Source organism: Pyrgilauda ruficollis, unplaced genomic scaffold, assembly GCF_017590135.1.
Source record: "Pyrgilauda ruficollis isolate IOZ18807 unplaced genomic scaffold, ASM1759013v1 scaffold47, whole genome shotgun sequence".
In the NCBI taxonomy this organism is placed as follows: Eukaryota; Metazoa; Chordata; class Aves; order Passeriformes; family Passeridae; genus Pyrgilauda; species Pyrgilauda ruficollis.
In genome coordinates, this window is record NW_024526266.1 from 2,966,265 (window position 1) to 2,984,234 (window position 17,970).

The 17,970-nt window shown below is 44.5% G+C and overlaps 1 protein-coding gene across 1 annotated transcript in view; it reads right to left on the reverse strand.

The window, feature by feature from the left end:
- The window catches only part of ACBD6 (acyl-CoA binding domain containing 6), an 81,904-nt gene extending 64,458 nt beyond the window's left edge, over nucleotides 1–17,446 (reverse strand). The window contains exons 1-3 of the mRNA XM_041479111.1: nucleotides 17,203–17,446; nucleotides 10,679–10,743; nucleotides 10,101–10,197 (exon numbers count right to left, since the gene is read on the reverse strand). Of these exons, the coding sequence (XP_041335045.1) occupies nucleotides 10,101–10,197; nucleotides 10,679–10,743; nucleotides 17,203–17,400 (360 nt within the window). The 5' untranslated portion in view covers nucleotides 17,401–17,446. The remainder of the gene's footprint in view (nucleotides 1–10,100; nucleotides 10,198–10,678; nucleotides 10,744–17,202) is intronic.
- Nucleotides 17,447–17,970: the final 524 nt, after the last annotated feature.

Sequence of the window (17,970 nt, forward strand, 5' to 3'; positions counted from 1 at the left end):
ACTGAATAACTCCATGGCTTGGGATGAAACAGGTGCTCTGAAGCCTGAAAACTGAAGGCAACCCTAAATTTTGATAAATAAAGGACACCAGCAGCCATTCTCTGCTTTCTGCAGTGACAATGGACCAGACATCACTGCAGAAGCCAACATCCCCACTGGTGCAAGGAACAGCTCTGAGGCTGCTAGAGCAGTGCCATGGACATTTGTTTCCCACAGCACATCTCGGTCGTGAAGGCAAGGGAGGATTTATGAGGTCTGCAGGCACAGAAATGGCAGAATGAAGAGATCTTCACTGGTCCCAAGCAGGAACAAGGAGGTTTCCAAATGTACAGTGCAACCCTTGGCAGGCTCAGCCAGAGGGATGCAAGATCTGGAAGCAGCAGCCCTTAGTGCTGAGCAGTGCCTGAGCCTTTCTCTGCCTTTGTGTTGGTCAGTTCAGCTCAAAGTACATATAGGATGCTCCAGAGACCTTTGAGGAGTGCCACCTTTCCTTAGAATAGGAGTAATTTGGTACAACAATGCCCAAATATCCAAGTAGGAGACAATACCTGCCCTTTTAAAGGAAAACTTTTTCCAATTTAAGAGACAAATAGCGTTTACATGACATTAACCAATCTGTTAGTTAACATCCAAACAAAATCTTAATCCCCAGTAATTACACTCAATACTTCCTTGATATTTCCTGCAAAGAGCAAGCTAAACATAGCCACTTAACCTTTTCCTAATTCAAAAAGCAGTATTTTCACTAAAGAAACAGCTTACTTATGCTATAGCTTATGTTGTACACAAAACAATTACAGCTGGTTTCTCCTACCCAAAAGCATATGCTATTTTTAATTAACACACTCTCTCTTTTAACCAGCCTTTGCCCAGCCATGTGAAGCAGCAGGGTACACAGACCCTCAAGTGTCTACAGCTCCACACCTAAACATCAATGTATTACATATTCCACAGTAAGATAAACCTGCAATTTCTACCCAAATTCCTGATTTTTTTAAGAGCCTCTGACACAGCAAGCTGAGAGTCTTGCAACAACTTCAATGACTCGGAAAAATCAGATTTTTTTGTAATTAGAGGTTGAGTCCTTCCCAATTTAAAGCAGTCAAGCTGCCTGCCCAGCCTGGTGGGTTGCTGGCAAAAACAGGAGCAGGAGTTTCAGGAGCAGAGCAAGCAAGAGAGCAGCAGAGCAAGTCAAAGCCCCCCTCTGGAATGTCCAAAGTGCCACAAGCAGAGGAGTCAGTCCCTGCTCCTCCCACCCTCACCCACCACCTCACCTGGCCATCCCAAAACCCAGGATTTTCCGTGTTTCTGGGCACTCCGGGGAAACTTTGGGATCCACAGGTTCCAGGAAGGCTCTCTGCTGCTTAGGAAACAACCTGGGCAGCAGGAATCATCACAGAAACACAGAATGCTTTGGGTAGGAGAGCACCTCAAAGGTCACCTTGATCCAACCCCAGCTAAAACTGGGCAGAGAGAGCAGATCTTGCCCTCCTGGTCCTCCTCACCTCACCTTGCAATTTCCTATTTATTTTTCCTCCCGTTCCAAACCTCCTGTTCCACCAGAGGCTCTGCTCTCTGCCCCAAGCCATGGCAGCTTCCTGCTTGGCTCAACACCTCTCCTCTGCACCAAGCCCACCCTGCAGCTTTCCCAGCCCCCAGTTTTGTCATGTCAGCACTGCCAAAAGCATCATGCACTGATTTGTTTTAGAGTTTTCAGTACAGAAATGAACCTCACAGGAAAGTTTTGATGGCTGGTGGAGTCACTTCTCATGTCACAACACTGCTCTTTCCTGCTTCCAGCCTCACACAGCTACCTCACAAAAATGAGCTTTTCAATGCTTTTATCATTCACATTTTTGTGGCTGAGGAGCAGCAGCATTGCTGCTAAAATCTGCAACAAATGAAAACTGCACTTGGCATTCACACACCTTCCTTGCCTTGCCAGAAACTGCCACCTCAAGGCAGAAAAGACAGAGGGCACCTCTGGTTGCAGCTCAGTCGTTTCAGCTTCTGGTCTGAAATTTTAACAAATTCAACCTTGCCATCTCAGTTTAAGCCAAGATCCCTGGAAATATCAGTATTTAACCATTTTCTGTCAACTCAGTCACAGAAGCAACAACCTTCAGCAGAGGATATGCAGCAACTGACACCTGATCTGGTGATCAGGTCCCTGACACTGAGATGCTTTCTCAGCTAGGAGAGCAATTGCTCCAGTGAAGTTTTAAGGTCCCAGAGCTCAGCTGCATCCCATGCTTCCAATCCCACGGCCATGGGATCACAGAAGAGCCAGGTGCTGTGGGACTGCAGGCAGACAGCAGAACCTGTTACTTCTGGACAATGATTACAGGGATAACAAAACAAATTCCCTGCTGCACAGAAAGTTACACAGTAAAGTGTTTTGTCTCACTCTCTTGCCATCACTGTATGCCAGTAGTTTGAGATTAGATATAATTGAGATTACATATTATATAAATTTACTTGCTCTTTTTTTTTCAATTGCCTCTGGTGTATCTGGCTAGCATGCAGTGTCTTCATCCACCTGCAAGCCAGGAATCATGATGCTGGGATACCACATTTTGCTGCAGCAGCACACTCAGCAAGGCAGAGCTACGCCTCTAATTATTCTTTTTTTCTGAATACATCCCAAATAGTATATTCTGTAATATTTCTGTAATCAGTGCAAGATGGTGAAAATTAATTCAGTGATGTATTCAAAAGAAAAATATTTAAATATTACTATTTAACCAAAATCACTAATGGTGATCCCCCCCCAATTTCTTGGTTGGAATTCTCAAAATCCACTACTGTAGCTGCAAGAGAATATGTTATGGTACTCACAGCACAGTAACAACAGAGTGCATCGACACTGCTGGATCTGAGCTGGGAAAATGAGGACTAGCATCTCTACAAGCCAAAGTTAGCCCCTGGAGGGCTGGTAAGATTGCATATTTAACATACAGTATATTTTCAGCAAGAACAGGCAGCCTAAAAGGAGGGAGAGAGAAGAAGCATAACCCTTGCCATGATAATTCTCTCTTTTAAAGAAGCTTAGGGGCATAGAAACGTGGGCAACCTCTGTACAGGATTTCAGTGCAGCTTTCAATCCATGACTGCATTGCTGGTTTGCTTGCTAAACTTCAGCCTCTCTGAAATACAGACTTGCAGCTTGGCACTGTTGTATTTCAATCAATCGCTTGGTCGAGGATCAGAATGTCATAAATAAAAGGAGCCGAGACCATAAATTTCTGCAGAGATGTAAAATCAAAGAGAACAATCCAACACACTCCCAGGGGGTAGGAGGCTGACACATATTCCAGCTGTTTATATTTCTACTATGAGATGCTTGTTCATTTTAACTTCTTCACTTCTGCACAGCTTGCCAGAGCCACAATTCCAAACAACAGTGTGGGTCTGGCATTTTGTTTTGTGCTCTACAATAAAAGGCTGCAGGAGATAAAAAATCCTGTGATTGATCAAACTTGTCCACAAGCAAAATCCCAGCCCCACCAGCATGGCACCCCAATGCCTGGCTGGTGAGCTACTTGCAAAGACAGGGACAAAAAGGCAGCAAATTACCTATGGACAGCTCTTGTGAGTAGGATCTGTGTCAGGGACTTAAAGCATCAGCACACACTCCTCATGAGGAGATGCAGCAAAACAGCACTACCCACCTTGAATTGTGGAAGAATGGGGAAATTTAGTTCATGTTTGTAGTGTGGTACTTTAGTTTCTGACACAACAGGAACTACAAAACATCCCCTTGCTAATAAGAAAAATTGGTCCTGAAAGCATACTCCAAAAGCAAAGCACTTAAAATCTAATTCTGCAGATAACAAAATGCCTTTTTTCCAACTTGGATAAATTAAGGTGTCAGACCTCTAGTGTCAAAAGTAGGAGTGAAGTACACAAAAACTGCAAGGTTTTGTGAGCCATGCACAGTAAATAACTGCATCCTCCACCAATTCCACTTGCATGCTAGAGACTGTCCCTCATACAGCTGGCAAAAGGCAGCATGGCAGAAGAATCCCTCTGTGTGTTAACATCTAAACCTTCTCAAGATATACAATTCCCAAAAACTATTACATACCCCAATGTAGTTCACAAAAAACCAACTCAACAGTTTGTCTAAAACCAGAGGACACTGCAGTCTTACACGCCCCAAAGCCAGAAGACTGGGGTGGATCAATTTTCTGGTTTTAATCTTAATTTCTAGTGCTTCATTTTCTTCTAAAATAATAATAATAAAATAAAAGGTCTGATGGTTTGGCTTTGTTCTGTATTGTTTTCAAAGGGGAAGAGCTTGATTAGAGTTTACAAATTGTTTCAGTGATATGCTTCTTCCAATGTGGTCAGCACTGAAATAAGAGCTTTCAAAAAAAAAAGTAGAGCAAACAGTGATCTTTGTTTTCCATGTTTAGTTAGAAATTATTGTTATTGTTATTAACAACATTTGGGTAAAAAAAAACCAAACAAAAAGTCAGATATGATATTCCCTAAGGATCAAGTGCCACAGCAGGATCCGTACAAAGAAATGTGCAGAGCAAAGCTCCTGCAGCACTGTTCCACAGCTCCTCTTCCCAGTGTGCTGCATTAGCACAGGACAGCAAGCTTTAGGGAGCACAGCCATAATTTGATTAGTGCCCACTTTACACGATGCAATTAAATTGCTTTTATACTACAAAAGAAATAAAGTCGCTATTTTTCAAAGTTTTTGACCTCGTAGCACAGCAAGCCATAAATTGAGATATTTCCCCAAACAAAGCAGGTATCTGAGCTCACTGCTGCTGGTGACAGGCAGACAGAGACCCAAACAGGTCCCTTCCCTCCTGCTCTTCCCATCCCCCTTGTAATCCTGCCCGCACCACTCTGCTGCTCTTTCCCAAGCACAAACAGTGGCTGCTGGGCCAGATTATCAAGGGAGACATCTGTTTGATAGACCAAACAGGAAAACACGATGGGTGCACTCGTTTTGTTTAGACACAGTTTTTCCAATGCATTTCTTAATTTCCAGAAGAAATTCCGCCTGCAGAACTAACCAAGAAATCCAGATATTTCAGCCTGAAACTGCGTTTACCAGCCACTAATCTAGTTCTTAGAAGTTGACCAGACATAAAACCTGTAAGCTGCAAAAGATCAAAGCTTCTTGTTCCAGATATCAATAGGGCAGACTTGAGCAATGAATCCAAATTTAAGAAAAATTCAAGTTTTGATTTCCGAATGTTTTTTATGTCATTGGAAACAGAGTTTGTATTTGAGTCATTACAGAAATTTTTCAGTTCTCTTGGAGATCCTACACTACAGAGATTCTAAGCTGCCTTGGAGAGCTTACTTAAATACAAGAGGCTCATTAATTTAAATCAATTATTAAAATAATTCACTTAACACCTGGTGCAACCTGCCAAAAGCACACATAGACCTCAGCTCTTCTGCAAATCAGGGAATTGTTTCTCTGTTTCTCCTGCTTTTCACTGTATCCCTGAACTGCAAATTCTCTTTCCCACATTTTAGTTTCAACTTGCTTATTGCATATAAATGTGACAGAGAAAGGCTATTTCACCAGAAGGGATGGAGCCCAGCCCTGGGCACAGGGTACCTGGCCACCCACCTTATCAAATATTGCCCCCTGCAGTACTTCCTGCAAAAACACCCAATGGACAAATCCATTTGTTTTATTCCCAAAGGTTTTCCAGCTTACTGGACTGCTCTGAGCCTGCAGCAATTGTGCATTTGCTATTTTATTCACTCTGAAGTTTGTTTTCTGTTTTGTGAGCTCTCTTTCCCTTAGAGAGAAGTCTCTGCTCTTCAGATTCCTGATCTCCAACTTTCCTCATTACACAGCAGAAATTTTACTAACTGCAGTATTGGTAAAGCCGAGTCAAACAAGTTAAAATGCCAACTTCTTAAACTTTGATATATAAATAGAAAATCTTTTAAGTCCTCCTGTGAGTTTCAGCACTCAAAGCAAACAGGAAAAGGTGTGTGAGTGTTTGGGAAAGGATGCCACTGAAGTTAGTAGTGACAAACTGTTCAGATTCGAACTGGTAAATACGCAATATACGAAATAGGAAAAGGAAATATTTCGAAGCGAGCGATGCCAAAATTGCAATCAGCAAATGGAAGGCTAAATGTGCTGAGCAAATCTGGATGCTTTTTTTATTATTTATTTTTATTGTTTGAGCTGTGCCATATAACCATCTCGTTACAAGAACGGATCAATAACAGCTCCCGGCCACCCCTGCAGTGTCGTGTCACACCTCCACCCACGGCCCCTGCGACAGGATTTCAGTGGAAGGGACGTGTTCAATGCTGCTAAGAAAGGAAGTGCTGGCCTGCTTCTGCTTCTTTGGGTTTGAAAAACTTGAAGCCAGTGGGGATTTGTGATATCCAATAGACAAGAGAGATGAGAATTTGGGAATGTGTGGGGGACTGCAAACAGACACTACTACTCTCAAAATCTGCAAGTACTGAAGTGCCCGATTGTGCAGCGATGTACATGAGAACAAAGTGACAGCATGAAGGTGACACCCATCATCTGAAGGTGACATTCCCCAAACCCCTGAGCCCACTGCTGAGGCTGCAGAACAGCACCACGGCAGTGGGAGCGCAGAGCCAGAGGGATATGCTGGCAGGGAGGACAGGTGAGTGTCACCACCACGCTCACACCAGCCAAAGCCACCAAAAGCAATTGTCATTTGCTGCCAGTAAAGCAGGAAGAGGACAGGTGAACATAGGAGAAGAGAAGCAGCCAGGACACATCTTCCTTTGTAAAGGACCCGAAGCAGTGGGAGGTGTTGACGGCATGAAATGTTTCTGTTTCAGGCTGGAGAATGCAAAAGAATGGCTTCATAAATTATTCTCTGTTCTGGAGGAAGAGTGAATAGACTTGAAGGACAGGTGATGTCTCTGAAATATGCAAATAGAGCTGAGCTGGTCCAAGCAATTACCTTTCCTCTGCCTGGAACTTCAGACTGAAAGGAATGACTCACAAGAAACAAAAGATGTGCTAAAAGGTAGAAGATGACGAAGGAAGACTGCATCAAGAGGAGAATGGAGACAGCATGGAAAAGAATATTCCTGACCACCTCCTAACAGCTGTTCTTGGAAAAAGGAGCAAAACAATCCACAACACGTAGTAAGACCATGCCACACAGAAGGGCTGAATTGCAGAACATCCTGAAAGGCAATTGTGATTGTTCTAGACCAACACAGCCATGACACTCCCGTGGCTTCATGGAAAGACAATGGACCTCACCTCAAATATCCTCGAGGTTACCTGTTAATTTAAAACATTTTCCAGCAAATAAAATTGCTGGAAATAAGTGTAGTATGATCATTTCTTCCCAGATTTTAAACAAAGCTCTGAAAGAGAAGATTAGGCAGGACTATGAGACAACCTGCAGGCAGCAAGGATGAAAAAGAAACTAAACCACATTGGAAATAGCCAAGCAGATACAGTAAAAAATGGCACACAAAATTCAGAGAGCAGCTGTCTCCTCATGAAGTGTGGGTACTCCAAAGTCAGCACAGGAATAGGAAGCAGCAGGTGAGATCTGGGCTGCTGTTAAGAGTTCTCATTGCTTCTGGACACAAATTCAGGGCAGTCCTCCTGAATCAGAACCCTTTTACTTCAGGGTTTTTTTCCCATCCATAACAAAGACACTAAATTAAAGCAGGAATTTGTGTCCAGAAGACACAATGAGAACTCTTTGTTCAGACCCCTTTTACTTCAGGGTTTTTTTTTCCCATCCATAACAAAGACACTAAATTAAAGCAGGCAAATCTGATGCTGGAAGTGTACTAATGAAGAAACTTCAATATGGAAGAACGAATCAATGGAGAAACAAGAAAAAGGAATGAAGAAGTGGATCTATTTGGACTGCATAAGAAATACTGCATTTAGTTCCATTCTATTTGTTAACCAAAACACTGACAGCCTGAAGGCTGCAGAACAGCAGCAAATCTGCTGAGGAAAAAATGAACCTGTGAAAAAGATAAGTGGTTTTAAGCTTAACATTTTACTGAAGGATCAAGATAATAAAGCCCTTTTGCAAATATATGAAAAAGGAGACTGAGGAGGATTTAAAATAACACAAAAGAACAATTTTAACGGGTGAGATGAAAGGTTGAAGAAAAAGTAAGTTGGGAACATTGAGAAAGCTTTTAAATAGCAAAATTCACGAGGATGCACAACAAGAAATTGAACATTTTTGTACTGTAATTACTATTTATAATTCATAATGATATGAAAGCCAAACTTTTCAAATTTGTAATGTGCACTTTATACTGCTTTTAAACTAAGCATTTGGAGTATTTCATTCAGAATCTATGGTACATAAGAAAAATCTGAAGGAACCTAGCAGATGAGCATGTAAAAGAGACACAATGACAGTGATGAAGCACCTTGTAATGTACCCACAGCTCTTTTCTATAAATCCAATTTGAAATTTGAAGACTAAAGTAGCTATTTTATCTCCATCCTCTGACACATACATCTCCATCATTTTAAAGAACAGAGCTCCCTCTCGTGGCTCCAGAACGTGGATTTGGTGGGGAGAAGGACAAACAGGAGAGGAGCACGAGAGAGGACTGAGAGCATTTTGGTCCTGTAAAAGTGGAATTAAAAGGATGATGTAATAAGAAGGACAGGTGAATTCTTGTGAAGAAAGCAAAGCCACCTTTATTTCAATGCTGACTTTTAAATTACATTTTATGCTAAGGTAATTCCCCTCTTTACCTTAGGGGAAGAGGGGAGGAACAGTGCTGCCAACCTTTCTGTGTTTGCTGTATGGCTTCTTTAAAATATGTGTTTATATTTGTTTTGTAAAAACACGTTACTCCCCTTTCCTGGCTGACACTTTTGTAACCTGAAGCTCACAGCTCTGACAGTAAGGATTTCTCTGAGGCAAGGAAGTGAAGGGAACACCCAAAAAGCTAAACGTGTCACCATGCTAAAATTTTGTTCAGGAAAGCACTTAGTATTTAGGTTTGGTTTTTTTTTTTTTTTTGCTTGTTTGTTTGTTTGGTTTTTTTTAAATTAATATTCATGTGTTTCACTTGAAACTTACTTCAATCAGGATTTTTACAAATTACTTTATTTCTGTATGAGAATTTTAGCGTGGACAAGAATTTACCCAGCAAGCAGCCAACTTTGGCTAACAGCACAGCACATAAAACTATTTTCTCTAAGGGCATTAAAAAGGATTTTTTATAAATGACAGCCTTTCTTTGCTACAAAACCACTATGAATGACATGAACTAGTGAAGAAAAAAAAAATTAACCTTAAACCTCAAGAACAGCATCAGAAGACAACTCAAAATCAAATTCTTGATTCATAAGATTGTGCCCACACAAGATTTTGCTTCCAAAGCATGGGAATATAGAAGAAGAAATTTCCTACCAAGAGAAGAAATTACCATGCCTTCAGCATTTTACTATTAGTGAAATATCTCCACTCTATTTCCAAAGGCTATACTTTTTCTAAAGAGCAATCCTCTTTAAAAATGGTATAAAAGTCAGTCTATAAACAGGACATATCCTTAAGGATTCAATCAAGTAATAAACCTGGTAGATGAAAGACAAATTAATTAAAATGACAGTACAGTCTCCCTATAACACACAGATACAGACTTGTTATGTTGGAGTACCTAATCATAATCAGATTTGGTAATTTGCTGCATGGAAACAAAAAGGAAACATTTTTAGAATTGATCATTCAGTTCATGTCACTTTCATGGAGATTGCTTTCTATTGATCAACATTTAAAGATGTAGTTGAAAAGAGAAGGATGAGAAAAGGATAAAAAGTATCTTTACATGCTAAATACAGCATGAACCAATAAGAGCAAAATAAATTAGATCACTACAGCCAAACCAAGCCTGTGCATGCACTGGCTGTAATGAAGATCATTATGAATGAAAGAGATGGTTCTTCATGCTTCAGTCACAACAAAAGGAGATTTTAGAAACAAATTTAGACTTTAATCTGCTCAAAATGAAGTTTGCCATGCAGCAATTAAAGCCTGTGAGAAGCTGAACCATTGTCAGCTTCACAAAGACAAATGCTGGTTGGTTTTCTGAATGATTAATTCCACGTTTCCTACCTGTGGATTCCAACTGGGGTCGAGTTTTTTCACTGCAGCGATGTACTCCTGCATAGCTTGGTGAGGGCTGGTATCTCCCAGGGCTTTCCAAGCCTCCCTAGGAGCAACAGCAAAACATCAGTGAGCCCCTCAGATACAGCACAAGGTGTCTTTATGGTGACATCAGTTGAACACAGCAAACAGATTCATCAAAATCCTTTCAGGGCATGCAAAGCCATCTTTCATTCAGCTTGAAATGGTCAACGTTTCTCTGAGGCCATGAATGGCCACTGTCAGTGCAGCTCTGTTGTGAAAGGATCTTTCAGGGGATCCTGATCCAGGCTGGAACACGGTTTGTGTTCACAGAGCTGCAGCTGTTCTCACATTTTTGCTGTATTGCATGCCAGTTCTTGATGAAGACAGATTCTGGTATTTCACATCTGTATCAGGCATAGCAGCAAACATTTACTTGTTAAAAAAAAGCTTTTAAAGCCATTTCAGGGGCAACTCCCCAAGGTCCATAATTTGTCTACAGATGAGACAAGATGGAACAAAAAGCAGAGCCAGAATTGCTAGGAATGACAAGGATTTCCTCTTACCATTTCTGCTTTCCCTCAAAGTCAAAGAAGCTTGGCTTGGGGGTGTTACAGGTTCCAAGTTTCACCTAAAGAAAAGAAATTTCCTTCTGTCAGAACAAAACAAAGGGGACTTGCACAAGGAAAATTCTGTGTTCTGATGGTTTCAGGGTAACCGTGTCATAAGGCCAGAAGAAAGGTTTTTTTGGAAACAACCTCACCAACCCCACTTCACCCCTGCTTTAGCACCTCTGCATCCCTGGGTTTTCTTTGCATGATGCACGGGAAGCAATTTTGTTGTGCAGCTCATTTCTTTTGCATGCATTACCCACAGGGATAACCAGTGAGTGATTTCTCACTAATGTTATGTTTATTACCCAGCCAAATGCCTCATCCTCCACCAGGATAAAGAAAAATTCTGTTGATTAGGGTTTCCACAGAGATGATTATTCATTACAGCTGAAATTCACCTGCTTCCGCACAAAGCTCGAGTAAATAGACTTTGCTTAATTATTTTCAAGGTCCTCTGGAAGGCAAGGGGACAAACTTGGAGCAAAGGAATGCCAGGCAGCTCCTGAATTTGCTCCGAGGCACCTGGCTGCAGGAAGCACTGCATGAAAGACAAGTCAAGGCCTGAGTGCCAGAGATGAGCCAATCTGTCAGAAGCAAGGCAGAAATTAAAATGTGTGTGGGGGGGGGTGAAATTAAAAAAACACAGGAAGGAAGGGAATGAGCCCAGAACCCAGGGATAGATATATGGAAAAAAGTGTCACAACCAGTGTAAAATGAACTTGGTGCCAGTGGGATTCACGCAGTTTTCCACATGTAGAATTTTTTTAACATAGGATGATGGGTGAAAGGCTAGAAGTCAGAGCTGAGCCAGAGCAGCAGCTCCTGGGAGGCAGTTCCCACAGCAAGTCCCCCAAAGACAGGACACAGCACAGATGGACCCCAGGGAGGGGACACAGGTACACCCTGGAGGTGGGCAAAGGCTTCTGGAGAAATGTTTTGTTAGCCAAGCAAAACCAAACTGCATCCAGCAAATGTTTTATGAAATATGCTCAAGTGTTCAGGCAGGTGAAGTGCTTAAATCAACGAACAATTCTTCACCTTAACAGGGTGGGGATTTTATGCTGAGGATGGAAGCAATGGAAGCATTAATCAGGCTTTAAAGAGAGCATGCCTGTGCTGAGAGATATTTATTAGTTACACTATGTTTTCATTTAAAGTGTTAGAGAATATGAGTGACTGTAACTGAAATTAATTTTCTGTACATCTGACTGTCTCCCAGTGAGCAATTCATCCAAATTAGAACATTTTAGCTGGCCTTTAAAACAACATACTGCATTTCAGGGAGAAATAGGAGAATAGGCTAGCAACAGTTAAGTTCTATAAATCAGTCACAATTCATGTAGTCTAAATGTTTTTTTCTATGCTCTGAGGTGGATTGGACCACTTGTTTTAAAAAGCAAAACAAACTAGGGAATAAAATGTAAATTCATTATCTGTATGGAAAATGCCTGCTTGGCAATTCTTTAGTTCAACAGCCAACCTGCAGAAATTGGCCAAGATAGATAAAGAAAATAAATCTGTTTTAATATTAATTTTCCACTGCCATCATCAAAACACGACAGCAGTTTCCTCTCTGGAGATTTGGCACTCAAAGGCCGTTCTAGCGTTGGGGAAGACTGTTAGTAACACTGATAGTAATACAAATCAAGGAACAGTAGTTAAATTTCATCCATCAAGAGGGAAAAAAAGTGCACTTGTGCCCTGCTTGCTATTTTAAGGTACATTAAAAAGGCTTGCAGTGGTTTTGTTGGAAAGAATAAAACACAAGATTTTGGCTCCTCTCTTTTTGCTGCAAGACTCACAATGCAGGAGAAACCAACGAGGAATTTAACATAGAAGAAGATCCGAGCTTGACAGCTGAGGAAGGGGAGTTAAGCAGGCCAATACTGACAAAAAAGGCAGAATTTTGTGCAGGACTCTGTCCTCCTGCTGCTTCCCTAGAGGATCTCAAAAGGTGTTTCACTCCATAGCCAGCCTGAAGCCAAGAGCCTGTATTAGTATTTTAAATTAAGACTTTCTCATTCCGTGTCCAGAAAATAATTATTGAAGGTCTCTAGGGTGCTGACTGGTCACTTGATGCTCAGCTCTCCTCACTTACAGTTCATCAGCAGCATTAAAAGAACATGACAGGCAGAATGCATTAAAAACCTCCCGGTGTTGCTTCTGCATGCTGAGTCGCCTGCAGGCACTATTCTCCTGAGTGGCACAAACGTGACCCAGGCAGCCCCAAACAGGCAGTGTCTGCAGCCATCTCCATCTGTGGCCAAAATAAATTTGGAAAACTTGGATGAGGCCTTCACCTGAGAGCTGAAGGTCAATGACATTTAGAAGAGGGAGAGATGCTCAGAGATGTGTTAATGCTGGTCACCATCTCCATACACCTTCAGCTGCTGCTCCACACTGAGAGAAACCTTGAGATTCTCCTCACACCTTACCCCATGACTGGCTCTCCCTCCCTGCTGGTGGTTAAATGGTTCTTTGCTAATTTTTCTGCCAATATATTTATACAGCAGGGTGTTCCAGCCAAATATTCCTACCTGATTGTAAATCTTGTAAGGTGAATTGTATTTGCAGCCTCCCTATGGAGCAATAACAGGAACAGAACCTCCATGGACAGCAGGACTGTACACAAGCCAAGTAAGCTAAATTGCTTTTCCAAGACAGCAATTCCTGCCTGTTCCTGTCCACATCTCTGTCCCAGCCCATGGGAAAGCCCTGACTGGAAATGGGCTGTAAGGAAGGACGAGCAAACACCAACCACAAAAGGAGGGGTCATGATGACCAAGGGACTGCACGTCCCAGAGAGACAGAGGGTGACACTGGTAAGAACCAAGTCAGTGCCATGGCATGGCTCCATGAAACAGGGAGCTGCAGGCAGAAATTCCTGTGTTCAGGGCAGGCTTGTGGCATCACATCCCACAAGCCTGCCTTGAACACAGGAATATACTCAGTACTTGAAAGACATAATGCAAAACGGGTATTATATCCTGGAGCCCACAGCTGGAGACACTACAGACCCCGTTTTGCCATCAGCAGTGCATTTCCAGCTCGCCAGCACCTCTCAACATTTACATGGACACATCCTCCTCCTGGCAGGGCAGTTTTCCCAGTCCAGTAATTTCCAGCGAGTTCTGGATCCCCTCCCCTATCTAAATCACCACTGGTCTCCATTGCTGCACCTTCTGAACCTCAGATTTTCACATCCTCCCCATGATGGGCAAGCGCTCCCTTCACCTCACCACTACAGACACAAGGCCCAGCCTAGTGATTTGCCCAAAGCCACACAGAAAGTAGTGGAAGGGAAGAAAAATCAGTCCCAGTCCAAAGCCTTATGGACTAGTCTGTTCCTTCTGTTGTGGGGCAGAGTCATAAACTCAGCAACATCTTCTAAAAACCTCACTGGAGATGACAACCAAGCAATTCCCTCATTTTCAGGTCTCTGACACATAAACAAAATCAGAGAGAAAAGTAATAAAATCCTGAAATGGCCTCCAATAAAAGGTAATAAAATTCCAGGAAAATGCCTATATACCCAAACAGTTTGAAATAAATTATGTACAGTATTTTAACAGAGAGCTCAGCTGTTACTGTCACCTCTTTTATGACGATGCTGTATCTTAAATCAAAGCCTTCAGTGACACAAAACACTAAACTGGGAAAAGACAAGGATGCCAAATCAAGGACAGTGGACAGATCTGAGTCAGCACCTTTTGTGTGCCAGCAATTCCACCATCCACCAGGGTAATATATTAGCAGCTCATTATGCATCCTGATATGGCTGCTGTAATTAAACACAGAAAACTTGCATTCAACGCCCTCATTTTGATTTAAAGCACAAAATGCCGCAAAACTTAAAGTTAGCAGGGCACAATCGTGCGGTGGCTGTGCTAGCAAAGCTCTCCCATCTCCAGGGCCAGCACTGCACTGCCAGGCACTCTGTAATAGGGACAGCACCTTTCTGAACTGGGGAGGCACAGAAATCCAGGAGCCAAGCACAGCCTGAAACCAAGGAGCACAAAGGCACTTGCTGTCACATCCTGGTTGGTCAGGGACACAGGAAAAGGACACAGAAGTGCCCTGTTCTTCTCAGTGGAAAGCAACTGGAAATCTGTGCTGACAAAGTGTTAATTGTCAGCTTTTCCTGACTTGTATCAAAAATCTTGTTAAACAGCTTCTGATTTTTGCAATTTTTAACATTAAACTCCTTATTGGTCTTACAGAGCTAAGAGCAGGAAACCCTCTGTAGTCTGTGGACAATCATGAGCTGACAAGCAAGCAATCCCTTTCCACTTCCACCCAGGGTAGTCACAAACATTTGAAACAGAGCAAAAAATAAAGATGTTATTTGCAACAAGCATCCTGAGAATACAGCCAAAAAATTATAGAAAAGACACCTTTTTACTCTCATCCTGGGCATTGTAAAATTCTCCTTGTATTTTATTTTCTACCCTCCTTTTTCTCACAAGGGAAACAGAAACCTGCAGTCCTGTTTAAGTGCTAAGCACAGCCTGAAAACAAAACCTCACGTGACCAGCCTGCTTTTAACATAATTACTCGTTCACAAACCACAGCCTGGGAGCTGCCAGCTTAGAGGATAATTAAATATTGCACTAAAAAATTGAGAGCACTTATACATGGCAGTAGTAGGACACAGGTAATCCATGTGGGAGGAACACGTGTGGAAGATGTGCACACCCAATTTTGTCTGCTCATCCAAATGAGTGGGATTCAATTCTCAAGCTGAGGCAGCACCTCTTGCCACACACTTGAGCCATAGAATCACAGAATGGTTTGGGTTGAAAGATCACGTAGTTCCAGCCCCCTGGCATGGATAGGGACAGGTTCCACCACAACAGGCTGCTCAGAGCTCCGTTCAGCCTGTATTTGTAGTTTTACTCTTTCATATTCTGGGTGTAACAACACTTACAGTTTTCTGTTTCTCCAAGTCAAGCGATTGCTACAGCCCTTTGCAACTGGTGCTTTGTTTGGTTTGTTTTATGTAACTTCTGCCACAGGAGCAGGAAGAAGCTGCATTGTGTATTCCAACAGGATGCACCCCACAGCCTGCTCAGTTCACACAGACTGATGGGGAAGTGGCGGTCGAGTTCAAGGTTACCCAGCTCAGGTGTGGAGCTGGTCCTCCACACCAATTTCAACCACCCTGGACTCTGCCAAAGCCAAACCACAGAATCGTTAACTGGGGAAAAGACCTCCATGATCATTCAGTCCAACCTTTGGCCAAACATCACCATTCCCACTGAATCACATGGCAAAGTGCTGCTTCTGCTTGGTTATTGAACACTTCCAGGGATGGTCATTCCACCACTTCCCTGGGCAGCCCATTCCAGTGCCCCTAGTCCATTCTTTGCCCGTTCTTTCAGGCAAGAAGTTTTTCCTAATATCCAACCTGGACCTCTGCTGGCAGAACTTGAGTCTGGTTGCTGTTGTACAAAGGATGCAGCATCAGGGCCACCCTCACTGAGTGAGAGGTGATGAACAACCACCAGGGTGATGGATTTACAGAATCATTTGGTTTGGAAAAGAACTCTGAGACCACAGAGTCCAACCTTACACCGACCACCACCTTGACAACCAGACCACGGTGCCAAGGGTCACGTCCAGTGATTTCTTGAACACCTCCAAGAGCAGTGACTCCATCACCTCTCCTGGGCAGCCCCTTCCAGTGCCTGACCACCCTTCCAGTGAGCAGTTTTTCCTGATGTGCAGCCTGAACTGCACCTGGTCCAGCTCAAGGCCATTTCCTTTTGTCCTGTCACATGTTACTCGGGAGCAGAGCCCGATCCCCACCTGGCCACAACCTCCTCTCAGATGGTTGTAGAAAGCAACAAAGTTCCCCCTGAGCCTCCTTTTCTCCAGGCTGAGCCCCCCCAGCTGCTCTTCACCAGACTGGAGCTCCAGACCCTTCCCCAGCTCCGCTCCCTTCTCTGGACAGGCTCCACCACCTCAGTGTCCTTCCTGAATCGAGGAGTCCAAAACCGAACCCAGAATTTGAGATGCAGCCTCAGCCATGCCCACTGCAGGGGGTCTCTCACTGTCCTGCTGGAACTGAAAATTTCTCTTCTTTTTTTATTTACCACCGGCCACACCACGGCTGATACAGCCCGTGGCCTTCTCGGGCTCATGCTCAGCTGCTGTTCGCCAGCATCGCCAGCTCCTTTCCCGCTGGGGCACGTCCCAACCACTCTCCCCCCAGATTTCGGGGCTCTGTCCCACCGGACTCCATCCACCCCCACCGCAGCCGCCGCTGTCCCGGAGGGAGACACCCCCGCTCCTCCATCACCCCGGGACGCAACTTTCCTCCTGGGCACTGCTGCCACATTTCGGGCCGCAGCCCCTGTGCACATGGCCCCGGCAGAGCCCCAGGCCCGGCCCCCCGGGGCACCGCTCCGCTCTCGCCCCCAGCCCGGCCCGCCCGCCCCGGGGCCGCGCTCAGCCCTGGGCCGGTCCCGCCTCACCTGCTTGTAGCGGGCGTACAGATAGAGCAGCTGCTCCTTGCTGGCAGCGGGCAGCAGCGAGGGGAGCCGCTCGGCCGCCTGCTCGAAGAGCGCGGGCAGGTCCCGGTCCGGCGGCGCCGCGCCCGTGGCCGCCGCCTCGGAGCCCGAGCTGAGCTCGCCACCGCTCCCGCCCGCCGCCGACAGCGGGGGCGACGCCATGGCGGCCCGCGCCCGCCCCGGTCCGCCCCACAACACGCTCCCCCGCCGCGCCTCGGTACGCGCGCCCGCGCCGCCCGCGGGAAACGCTCGCCGCGCAAAAGGGTTCCGGGCGGCCGCGGACCCGCGTGTCGGCGAGCGGCGACATGACGTGGAGTGACAGAATCGCTTGGGTGGGGAAAGACCGCCAGGAGCATCGAGTCCAAACGTTCCCCCAGCAGCACCTACATGTTCACCACTAAACCGCGTCCCAAGGCGCCACGTCCACGCGTTTTTTAGGGCTTACAGGGATGATGCCTGCCCTGGGCAGCCAAAGGCTGACGACCCTCTCCACACAAAACCTTTCCTATTATCAAATCTAACCCTCCCCTGCTGCAACTTGAAGCCGTTTCCTCTCATCCTGTCGCTTGTTACCGGGGAGAAGAGGCTGACACTGAGCTCATTCCACCCTCCTGTCACGGGGCTGTAGGGAGCGAATGTCCCCTGAGCCCCTCAGCTTTCTCAGCCTCTCCTCACCAGAATTTTGCTCCAGCCCCTTCCCCAGATCTTCTTTGGACTTGCTCCAGCCCCTCA